The sequence below is a fragment of the Pempheris klunzingeri genome, chromosome 2 (assembly GCF_042242105.1).
Source record: "Pempheris klunzingeri isolate RE-2024b chromosome 2, fPemKlu1.hap1, whole genome shotgun sequence".
Lineage (NCBI taxonomy): Eukaryota > Metazoa > Chordata > Actinopteri > Acropomatiformes > Pempheridae > Pempheris > Pempheris klunzingeri.
The window spans coordinates 13,747,386-13,759,957 of NC_092013.1; the positions used below are offsets into that span (position 1 = coordinate 13,747,386).

General features: G+C 41.4%; 1 protein-coding gene across 1 annotated transcript in view; it reads left to right on the forward strand.

The window, feature by feature from the left end:
- The first annotated feature begins 3,122 nt into the window (after positions 1–3,122).
- The window catches only part of sema3fa (sema domain, immunoglobulin domain (Ig), short basic domain, secreted, (semaphorin) 3Fa), a 47,782-nt gene continuing 38,332 nt past the window's right edge, over positions 3,123–12,572 (forward strand). The window contains exon 1 of the mRNA XM_070837700.1: positions 3,123–3,234. Within this exon, the coding sequence (XP_070693801.1) occupies positions 3,123–3,234 (112 nt within the window). The remainder of the gene's footprint in view (positions 3,235–12,572) is intronic.

Genomic DNA, 12,572 nt, shown 5'->3' on the forward strand with positions numbered 1-12,572 from the left:
GAGCAGCAGCTGTTAGCATCAAATAAAAATTGTTCTTCTCGTCGGCTTGGTTCTCTGTCACCTTCGCTTGAGTCAAAATATAGTAAGTGATTCAGACTTCATTCAAAAGGCAAATGCTGCTCCATACTGTGAGACTGCCAGTACCAGCAGATACTGAACAATTGTTTGGCTCAGACCTGCCATCTGAAAGCTTCTCAGCACAACTTGATGTTGGCTCCAGTCAGAAAAGAAAAATCAGTAGCTGGCAGTCACAGGCTAATCAAGTTGCGAAATGACCTCAGTCCTATTTTGATACTCTAGCAAGCCATGTTAAAAAAAAAAAAAAACTTCTTCTGGACATTCAAAAGAATAGCTTCAGTGTTTGAGACGTTAATGTTGCATGCAGTTTGGGCACACAGTCCATGGTTGTGAATTTAGGAAAAACTAGTGCCTCTCTCTCGCAGAAAATAAAGCCTGTATCACATTAACACAAGTCCCCATGTGTCCCAGTGTGTGTATTTTCTTTTGTTTACTCTGCAATAACATCATTTTGGGGGATATTTGAACTGGAAACATTTCACTGTTTTAGAGCTCAACGAAAACATGAAAAATGTCTTAAATGCCTTTGCGTGTTTTATCTTAATCCATCTTTATCTTAATCTTTATCTTAATACGACTACTTTTTGGTGACAAGGATAAATGTTAACAGCAATGGAAGCAAATTGCTTCAGGAAAACAGATTACATATTATATCCGCAAAAGAAACCTTAATGCAACTGTGTTCCCATACTTTATAGGAAAAAAAACACAAACTTGATTCCAAGTCTGAATATATGGGAGATGTGTTAAACGTGGACGAGATCAAACCCTGAAGGTGCATGCACAAATGTTGCCAAATGCTTTTAAAGTCATTACAATCAGATGTAAATGTTTCATTTGTCCAGGTGAGTACATATTTATGTTCTTATTGTAGCAGGATTTTTTTTTTTTTTTTTTGGGACAACCTTTCCAAATGTCTCTTTATCCGAGTTTGTTCTTCATCATTTCAAGTGAGTTCCCCTTTCTAGCACCTCTGGAGTATAAGAAGATGCAGAGCACACTTGTTTTGTGCTAAATTTTGGGGCGGGACAGAACGCAGGGATGCTAAGGTAGGTTCCCTCCCCCAGGGGTGTGTCCACTGCCGGGAGACCTCCGTCTATCCACCTGCAGAAGCTGCTTCCCCGCACTAAACACTTGAGCGCCGCCGCGCATGGCTGAAGCCCCGCTCCGCCGCTCATCTCCAGGAAACAACTCTTTGTTTCTAACCTCCTTCAGTGGAAAATACAGAATCTGTTAATGCGATTTAGAGATCACTTCAAGTTGAGGCGGCCGCGTCAAGTTAATTTAGATCCAAGCTTTGTTTGGCTCTGGGATAATCGTGCAGGATCTGCGGCGGATACACTGATACTCCTGCGTGCGGACAGAGGCGCTCAAAGGATCTGGGTGGATGGTTTTAAATGTTGACCTGCTCTGTCACAATATTCACTGCCTAGAAGGTAGGTCACAATGCAAGTGCAGTTTTGTCACGCTGAAAGGTCAGATTAATTATTTGAACTGAGACTGGTGAGCTCATAAAACAGTAGGGAGCCACGTTTTGGTGGAGCCGAGCAAAAAAGACTGATGCATGTGCAACACAGGAAGGCTCTAATATGTGAAATGTATTTTTCAATGTCCTGACAGTTTTGTCCTGAGTATGTAATAGTTTAATTTAAGCAAATAATTATACATGTTGGTGAATCTTCTCTGGCGCGTGGGAGGTAGCTTTAAATGAGCAATAGTCTCAAATACAAAATTTCAAATACTGCCAGAGCCAACAGCAGTGTGTGTGTGTGTGTGTGTGTGTGTGTGTGTGTGTGTGTGTGTGTGTGTGTGTGTGTGTGTGTTGGTGAACAGCGTGAGTTTTGAGGCAGTGAAAGTTATTTTTGCATGTGATGCTGTATCTTCTAAATCTACTGTTCACAGCGACTGCATGTATGTAACCAGCCCTCAGTGCTGCTTTTCACAATTTAAAAATCACAGATGCTCTTATAAACGACACGTGGGTCATGTTCATGTCCCCATAACTCAAAGCCCAGTCACGCTTTATTTTGGTTAACGTCCTGCTTTGGAGTCCTGCCTTCGGGGCTCAATGTGGAACTTGATCTTAAACCCTGACTGACAGTTTGACCTCAGACTCTGATCCACGTTTACGGGTAGATCAGAGCCGTGCGTGGATAATTAAAACAGCCTCGCTAAAATTGTCTTTCTACAAGTTTTTTTTTTTCTTCTCTTCGTGCAGCATTTCGCACAGTTGGGCCACCTCGTCCGCTCGCTGATAACTTGGCGAGTCTTCAGATCCTTTTATGGGGATATTATTAACTTCAGCTCCCTTTGTGGCGGATAACTGCGCGTTGATGCGCTTTGTGTTTATAATCTGTGAGCATCGGTGCCAGAGCGCGTAAGGCTTACCGAGTGTGGACTTCTGGAGAAATCCAGCTCTTGCTCTATAGTAGTCTAATAATAGGTTTTCATCAGGTATTCGCAAAACATGTGTCAGTATGCAAGAAAAGTGAGGATCGGCAGCAGGGGTGGCTCCTTCTGGCTCTCCCAGCTGGAAGGAGTCTCCGTCTCATTCAGACTGTTGCCCTTATTGCAGCAGAAGCAGATACAGGCAAGAATTGAAAAGAAGTGTGGGTGGTTGGGAAATGCGCAATCACACTGAGAGATCCATCAGAAAATCCAGTGGCAGTGATGACAGCTCAGTTCTGAACCAGCACATTTTCTTTCCAGACTCCCACAACCTTCAGGCTTTGTGCCTCTGGTTAAATTACCTTTTTAGGATTACAAGTATTTTATTCCCCCCCATAAGATATCTAACCAATATGCTGTGCATAGTAGATCTAGAAGGCTACATAAAAACAGATCCACTTTCTAGCTTTGTGTCTCCATCCCTGCTTTTCTCTCTTGACTTCACTACCAGTGTATCACTAATGGTTAGAAAGCAAACTGATGATTGCTGCTGTTGGTTTGTGAGGTGGAGGTGCAGGTTTATTGTCTGACGTTCATCCCTCTCTGTCCCTCAGCTCCTGGACTCTCCCTCTCCTCTGTTAACAAACAGTAGGACAATGTTGTGGGACAAACTCTGCTGGCTACTGGCCCTGCTGGCCCTATCATCCGGGGCGCTGCACCCCTCCAACGAGCCCCTCTCTGCTCCCAGGATCTTTCTGTCCTTCAAAGGTAAGGCACTCAAGTTACTGCTGTCTCTGTGACCCAGTTTGTGCAGTTCTGTGCTTCTCTACCGACATGTGGATGTGACCGCCGGTGTAATAGTCATCAGCCTTTTATATGTTGGGTTTGTTCAATAACTGGAATGAGTGAAACTATTGGCACTAGCTGAATTCAAGGCTTGGCAGGCCTGGCATTTATTCCTTCACTGCTTAGTAGAGAGTTTGATTGTGTGTCGGCGTGAGAGGGGCGTGGTGAGGGGGACGAGGAGATGTGCTGCTGATTGTCCTGACTATTCAGGACCAGAGAATATGTCTTCATTTAATGGCTGCTATTAGTTCCCCAAACAGGCCTTTGTGTGACCTCGGTTCCCTTCTGAAATCAAGTCAGATTTAACACTTGGCTGGGCACACACTCAGGGCGCAGATCCAGCATGTTATGAATGTTTGCTAGTGCCACATGAGACCCTGTGTGTGTTGAACTGTCCTGTTAAAATAGGTCTCAGCGGTGCAGTCTCCGGTGCTTTGTCATTCCATTGCCGGCGTAGCAGTCATGTCCATGTAAAGCTCTTGAGGTTTATGGTACCTGCCTCTGAAGAAGACTTTAATAAGCATCTGATGATGAGTTCAGATCGCCGTCTTGTCACGAGGTGACCACATCAGCTCCGTGTCGAGTTAGGAACACTGAATGGGAACTGGAGGTTTCTTTGCAAATCACAGGATTGAAAATCGCAAATGATAAATTAATTTTATGACATGTATGATCTGTCAAGTGTCTGCATTTGTTAGAATAACTCCATATCAAGTCAGTCCTTGAAATAACTTATTTGCTTTAATTTGTTTGCTTTTTCTTCATGTCGTGGTCTTTTGCTTATCTGATTACAACTTTAAACTGAAGAGCTCTGTCCAAGAAGATTTGCCCTTCCTCAGTTTCTCCCTCTGGCTCAGATATTTTGCTTACCTGTTTGTTTTCTCTCTTCGCATCCTTTAAAACCCATCTTTTTCTCTCTAATCGAGTTGGATTTCACACTCCAACGGCCACACATTTACTTGGTAGACAAGAGTTCATTTATTTTCTGCTTCTTTTAATTGAGTTCCTTTTTGTTTTTAATTAGTTTTGGAGGTTACTTTATGCCTCACAGAGCAACTTCAGATAGCTGGAGACTACAAATGCACCTAAGCTGCGCATTCCCTAATTGTATTGGTTTAGCAGCGTACTGCCGGGAATAGCTCTGTAATATGCTTTTATTATTTTTTTTATGTGCCAGTGTACTTAACCAAATAATTGGCTTAGGTTTCATATCTGTTTAGTGCTGGCATACACATTTGTTGTAATAAGTGCCTTCTGATAACATAATCTAGATCAATTTTTAATAAGCATTTCAACTGTGGCGATAAAACAAAACAAGGAGTTAAGCTACAACTGTAGGCTGCCTACTGTAGCAGCTAATAGAATCAGTGTTATTTTATTGCATTGTTGAATTTGCTTGTCTGTGCTTGAGCCTCACATGTTTATCCATAAAGGTTACGCAGTGTCACGTCCCCACTGATTATTTGCATTCTGTAAAGAGGGTAGAGACGATTTTGCTGCTTTTGGCTGAATTCCAAGACTTCGAGACAAGAGAACCAACATTTTGTCTTTGCTTTTCAAATATTTGCCCTCTACCAAAGCAAAGTTATAAACATATGTAAGTTATTTACATAATACACATACACACATATATATTTCTCTAAAGTCAAATGACATCTTGTATAACATATATACAGCATCAGTGCAGCATCTCAGTGCAACAAACTGCTATAAACACTTGAAATTCCTTTCCTCTGCCACTTATTAATCTCTACTTTTTACATGTACATTTTGTACTATGAGATATTGATACTGTATGCCAGTTTTCCTGAAACTCCGTAACTAAAAGCTAAAGGATTTTCATGCGTAAAAGCCTGAACAAATCAGATCACATGTGAAGTCACAGTGACATAAGGATTTAATTTCTGGCACAGAGTTTAAGAAAATCCTACATGTTGGTATCTGGCTCGCACTTTCTTACACTAACCTGTCAATCTTTTCAATTTTTGTGCATATTTTTATTAATGTGAATTGTCTAATCATTTTCTCATCTTCAGTGAGTGAACTGAAGTACGCAAGTGACATTGTGCACGTGCATGTATTTTCATCCTAAACTAAGGTTTGCAATGTAAACAACTTAAGCTGATAATTTTGTCTGTTGAGGTCCCTGAAGTAGCTACTGAGTGTGTTGGTGCAGGCTGACTTATTAACTGTGATAAGGACCAAGAGAGCAAACAGAGGCTAAGACCAAAGGAATGTCCATTCAAAGCTCGGAGCGGTAGATCATCAACCCAGACTTCAAAAGAGTTGAAAAGTAGCACACATACACACACATGCTCACAAAACACAAGGCTGCGATGTACTGTGTCACCGAAGCATTGTGTAGTTTACCAAAAAAAGCAGAAATGAACACACCCACAGCATGACGTATCCTAGACTTTTTTCCAGCAGTAGCCTACATTCATTCAAAAGTGTGTAGTCAAGCTTATAGAAATAGCCTTTTTAAATGATGTTGCTTAAACAAAAGGTCCCATTTATGCAGTTATGTGTTGTATTCTCTCTGATAAGTGACTGGATGAGACTGGCTCAGATCAGCTGCTGAGAACTCCTATATTTACTTTTAAACAAGGTCTATAATCACGTGCTATTTTAGTGTGTGGGGCTCTGCGAGGTTGTGACCCTTCAAACAGAAGCCAGTCACACCCGAGGTTAACTGCCCTCAAACTGTGGGAGAATGGCACCATATTAACAAATAATAGCTTGTTATGCTAATCCTCAGGCACATTTGAAAGTGTTTAACTTTGTTTTTCTTTGGCCTCTAGAGTCTTCAGTGGAACACCTGGGTGCAAGGTTAGCTCTGGGAGGAAAGCCAGACAAAGGCAGGCAGCCCTGTAATTGGACTAATTCTCAGGGACAATCTTAAAGTTACTCCAGCCTTTGCACTTTCCCCGACACTCTTTTTGTCCCACGTAATGGGTCGATGATTATCACGCCTGAACAAAGACTTCACTATCGGCTCATCTCTCATGACAGTTTTCAGGATTAAGATCAGAATTGGCAAGATGTCCTCCACCTCTTTATTCTTTGAATAATTAGGTGCTGGTACTGAGTTTGAACTTTACTGCTTGTTCTATTTCTAACTCTACAACAATGGACCTCATCCTCCACAGATTATGTTCTATAGGCAGATTTCTGTGTATATATAGTACATGAGAAGAGCCCTTTGTCTTGCTCAAGTCATATCAGTGTGACATTCCTCCATGTAGGTGGTCCTGCGCCTATGCTTTTGACTTCTCCAGTGAAGAGAATATATTATAGTCATAATCATTCTTGTCTTGTCATGAGATATTACACCTTTTTCCAGATTGTTAGATGGATACCAAAGCAAAGTGTACCTCTTTGCACCTTGCCCAGCCTGCTCGCTACTTACATTAATTCTACTCTGACTGTAACACTACAGACAGAGAGCAAAGTGCCTCAGCCAAGCCTTGCTGCAATCAAGTCTCAGCAATCAATGAGGTGCTGAAAGCGTATCCACAGTTAACCTGTCTGCCAGCACATGACCCCTGGCTCCCCTGGAGGGATCAGTGTGGCCAGTGAAGTCTGGACAAACCTGACAGACAAGGTGCTTCCTTTCAACTATCCCACAGATGTAACAAAGCAAACAAGGTAGCCATAACTAATTTAGCCACACATCATGTAGCTGCCTCGCTTGTCTTTTTGTGGAAATGAACAAGCTGGATTTAACCAGCTACTGTGATTGGCTTATCACCAGGGAGATGGAAAATGCATTCAGTGTGCGAGTGTGTTGTTCTCATAACCCAGAAACCCTCCTGCTCTTTAATTAAGTAATGTCATTAATTAGCTGTACGATCAGACTACATTATATTACATGCATCGTCAAAGATGTTAAAGATAATGAGACATGCATTGCACAGTAAAGGGCATGTAGCAGATTGCCATAATGTGATCATTTGCAATAGGTTATAGTACATGATGATAATTGCCATATATAGTGTGAGGCTGTGAAGCTTTTAGATTGATTGAACACCTAATGGTTTAAATCAGGATTTGTCACCAACATGATTTTTCCACAGAGGACACATTATGACACTCCCTAAGAAACAATTGGGTTGGTTGTTTATCTCCTTGTGCTGCTACAGTGATTAACGTGCATTACTGCCACCTGTGTGTGGTCTGATGTCTTTAAAATTAGGACATACACAGTGGCCTTGGCCTGAAACAACCGTGCATTAAATAATATTTTATGCATACGTCACAGACTAAGTGTACAGGGTTTTCAGTTGCTTTGTGTATCTGTTTTTAAGTTTAAGCACCCTTAAAAACCCGCAACATCAATGAAAGTCAAAGCCACCTCAAACAAGCAGAGGTGAGAATTGATGGAGGATGGATATGTTCATACTTTTTTGATTTCTTTGCGCCATGGAGATCAAATAGTATTGAGAATGGAATTGATTGATCTTAGAGAGGAAGGATTTTTTTAAGGCAAGAGAGGATCAACAACTGAAAAACAACTGAAACAGGTTAAAGCTCGAGGATATAAATGACCTTCCCTCTAAACTAAATAATGAGTGATGTGTTTATTTCTGAGAAAAAAAAAACAGCAACACTGTTTTTGCTAGTTTTCACCAAAGCCAAATTAGCTTTTTTGAACCACCAAAAGTCCACTGTGCACCATCTGAACCACTCACATGCAGTATCATCTAATTCACATCCTCTGTGCTCTTCTACCTACCAGTTGAGCTTGTTTACTTCTTTCCCAGCAGATAATCATCATTGGTACACGAGGGTAGCAAGTTTGTCACAGCCTTTCACTGTCTCTGTCCTGCATTCCAGTGCTGAGAAATTATAGATGGCAGAATTCTTTGAAAATGTCTTTTGGTCACATTGCTGTTCATTCATACTTGGATGCAGTTTCCTCAATTGCTATGCACATGCATGCACATTATACCTGTTGGCAACAGTGTGTTGTCCAAAACTCCCTCCCTCCCTATTATCTCATTAGAAAATGTCAGAGCACTGAAAAATATTTCCACACAGCAATGTGTGGTGGCTTTGGCACGCAAGCCTGTAGCAATTATTACAATACTTTACTTTCTCCCCAGAGATGCTACTAGTGGAGAAGGGGAGGAGGTAGTGCATCTCAGCAACCTCTGCTCTGCAGGATGCATGCTGTCAAACTATGATTATTCAGGAGAGAAAAACAGAAGGTGACAGCTCCAGTGCTAAATATAGTGTCCTTCCTGTCTGTTTCTTCCTCTTTTTATCTCCCTCTCCTCCTCTGCCTCGTCCTCCTCCTCCTTTGCCTTTACTCTACACTCTACCTCTCTATTTGCTTGTTGATAAAGGGCTGGCAGTGTGAGGTGAGGGAGGAGAGCGCCCAGTGTGCCGCCCACAGCAGGAGCGCACTGTTTTAGCATACTCCAAAGGTGACAGGGGAGAGGCAGGGTCTCTGAAGTGCCCAGACTTTCCTTGAAAGGAAGGCACAGCGGTGAGGGAACAGAGAAATGCATAAGGGAAGAGTGGGTGGACATGCAGATGAGGGCACAGACAGATTTTGTGTACCACTTCAGCTAATGTGCAGAAGGTGCAGCGCTAACTTAGATCGTATGCTTGAAAACATGTCTCCTTTGTGTAGGCCTTTTTCAGTCAAGAAATGATGTCACAGAGATACACACATGTACACATCCTTCCCCCCACTGAAAAGCTTCAGACTGAAAACAAATTGCTGTGATTTGAATAATTTTTTTAGCTGGCAAGCAGAGCCCATGCGTAAGTGCTTATTATTGCTGGAATCGCCCCCTGTGGTGATAAAAATGCACAACATCCAAATGAAACCGTAATCACTTTGCTATTTATTATTCCGCTCTTTAGCTATTAGGAATTTTAATCATAGATTTAATTATTTGTACAGGGGATGAGCAGAGCTGCTCATCCAGCCTCCTCAGAAAAAAAGCACGCCTTCCTCTGTGAGATGCAAAGCTCCAAACAAACACTGGCAGCAAGTTTGGTTCAGAGCTATAGCTGAAACTTTTTCAGTCACAAGAGTGTAGTGAAGAAAATGACATGCTATAATTTTAATATTAGGGAGCTGCCAACAGATTACACAAGGTTTAGTGTTGATGCAAGTATCTCCCTATCTACAAGACTGTCACATTTTTAATATATTTAGTCAGTCTGTTATAACTCCTGTCATCTGGGTTTTGATTACTTTGTATTTTCATGTGTGTGTGCTTCCAGGAAAGTCACAACTGAGGACACAAACACCCACTAAATTGTAGAAATCTCTGCCTTTTTTTGGTGAAAATGGAGGGTTTAATGCACATCCAAGACTTGCCTAATTTAGTCACCAAACATTATTTTAGCAAAAGAAAAAGATCAGGACGTTCACTTTAAAGGTGCAGTATGAACGATTTGGTCACTTACTCCAAACAAATAGGCCTAATAGGCATCCTTCTCCCAGCCTGTTCTGCAAGAATTACATGATTTACTGCGAACAAACACACTCAATAAATCATGCAATGTCCTCAAAATTGTACAGCGGACTTTCCAACCTTCCAGACTTGCCTCATCTTATAAAAGTAATGCCAAGTTCTTACAATGTAGTAAACCAATCAGCATTTTCTTAGTCGATCCACAAATGTTACTGTGCCCATACAATATTACTTTACGGTCATCAGTTATAGAAGAAGCCAAAAAACAAAAAAACAACAGGGCAAGAATACTCTGAGAGCCCTTCTAGACAACACTGCTATCTTCTAATCTTTACATGTGGCATCAGCCTGAAGTTTACATTATAGCTTGCCTAGCTCAGTTTTAAGAAAGGTCATACAAGCAACAAAACAGCCACAGCAATATGATACGTCATTGCCATTTGGAATGGTTTTCAGCACAGTTTGTGCACAAGTTGCACTAAAGATCAGTTTCACTAACCAGACAACATTAGTTGTTCTAGTCTAAAAGAAACATTGCAAGTTCAGCATCAAACCTCAACTCTTTACTCGCCGCAAGCTGTCTCCCGCGGTGGAAAGCCACTGAAATGTTAACTCTTGTTTTACTTCATATTATATAATTTCTTCTCTTCGGCGTCAACTTTGTGTTTTTGCCAGGAGCAGGTGGTTTAGATGGTGATAATAATAATCATTTCCCAAGAGCTTCAGCCATCGTTTTCATTAATTGTGCAATTCATTGACTAACCGGGGTCAGTACCTTCAACATGACTGATGACTGAGGGCAGCCTGGACACTACAGTGATTCACTATTGTCAGGCTCAACAGGCAGTGCAGCCTGAGGTTAGCTGGTTAGCATGCTAACTTCAATAGATATCTCTGAAACACAGCACTTTGACGTTTTTGACATAACCATTTTTCATATTCTTGTGATATTTATAGTACATTTTTGAATGCTTTAAACTAAAATCCTGGACAAATCCTTAGTGAATCTGGATGCTTAGTTTGTTTTTTTTGTCAGAGATCTTCTGTATGTATGATAAATAGTCCTTTTAGTTTTCCTTCTGCTGTGTAAAGGGGGGCAACACTCAGCAGGGGGTGAAAGACAGCCACACTGTGACAAATGTGGGTGTGTGTAGGTGAGTGTTTGATAGACAGTGCGTGCTTGAGTACATCCTTGTGTGTGTTTGAGTCTCTTGGTCCCCGCTGCAGCCAATGTTTTAGATCAAAATGTGGCAGACGGGATAAAAATAGGCCACAGTGGTACATCAGACTGATGTCTTTTTTTCATGTTTGAGGAACTTGATTGGATTGGCTTGTGTGGTTAAAGTGGTTAGAGTGCTCTTTTTAATTGTTTTATGTTGGGCCTCTGAGCACTTTACAGAGCCCATAATTCTTGAGCTGCGATATTAATCATTATTAGAGGCAGATTATTATGCAGGCTGTGATCAACCTCACCACCTGCAGAAGAGCAGGAGGGGGGGGGGCTGAAGAGGACGACAGTTGTTGTGGTGAGAGACGGAGTGAGACAGCGAGACTGTTGTGGCTTTTACAAGAGGTGGCTTTCTGAAGATTCAAAGTGACAGAGAGGAATGGGGCAGAGTCTTTTAATAGTCGTGTCAAGTCCATGTGGTTATGTCTGTGTTGTTTGTTTGTTTGTGTGTGTGTTAGTGTGTGCGCGCTCACATGCTTGCAGAGCTTCTGTAAGGAGCTATATATGACACTGCTTTGGTTTGGTTGCCATAGCAGCGTCTACCTGTCACTCCTCAAAAACCAAATCGGGTTCAAATGATTCTCTCCACAGAGGAGAAGTGGGATGTAATCACAGCGTTGTGCTTATTTCCCCTGATGTCTGCTGTCTCGCCTGCTCTCAGGAAATCCTGAAGTAAAGCAGTGTCGAGGCTTAGTTGAGACAAATGAGAAAATAAATTTACTAAAACAATAGACTTTAATAAGGCTGTGGTGCGGTCTTGTTGAAATTGTTGGGAAGGGCTGGAGAGTTTAGTGAGCAAATAAGTGAAGAATTGGTTTCTCTGTGTGGAGGCTCCACCTGATTGGACGTGCTCTCCAGATGTGGCTGAAGTGTGGGAGTCCTCGGGGGGCTTGCAGCCCAGACTGAAATTAAGGAGACAGCGGGTCAAGGGCACAGCTCCATTTGTTTACTCAGACAGCTATCATTCATTATCATTTGTCTGTCAGTGTTGAGATCCTGTTACTTTAGTGCCGTTTGACCTCATTCATATGGTTGCTATTGTGAACAACTGGTTTGGGAAGCTACTTGGGATATATTGTCATGTATAGCCACATATTAAATTTATATCCAGTGTCACTTTAACACATATTAGGCTCTCAGATCAACTTACAAAGGTACTTTTGTTTTGTCTTAGTTGAATTTGTCTTGTTCAAGGTACAAGCTAGAATTTATTCTATTCTCTTTATATTGTCATGATATCCCTTCAATATTACGGTGTACGTAACAAGAACATATTCAAGAAATAACAGAAAACAGGTACAAGGGCAGCAAAGTTCAACTAATATCTGTAATATCTGCAATACGTCTGGAAATGGAGAAACAATATAATGTTTGAACCATAAATCCTGGAACTGATTCGTCAAATAAAAGAAAAATAACTGGCAACTGTTTGAATCTGCCTGCCAAAGCTTTTTGGATGAACGAAAAACATCAAAACTTCGGTCCAGTGATATATGTTAAACTTTCTCCAGGCTTTGTGTTACTTGCATGATTGAGATGAACCTTCGTAGAAAACAATTATTTGCTGTTTGTAGCTCCAATACGAGGATCTGTTGTGT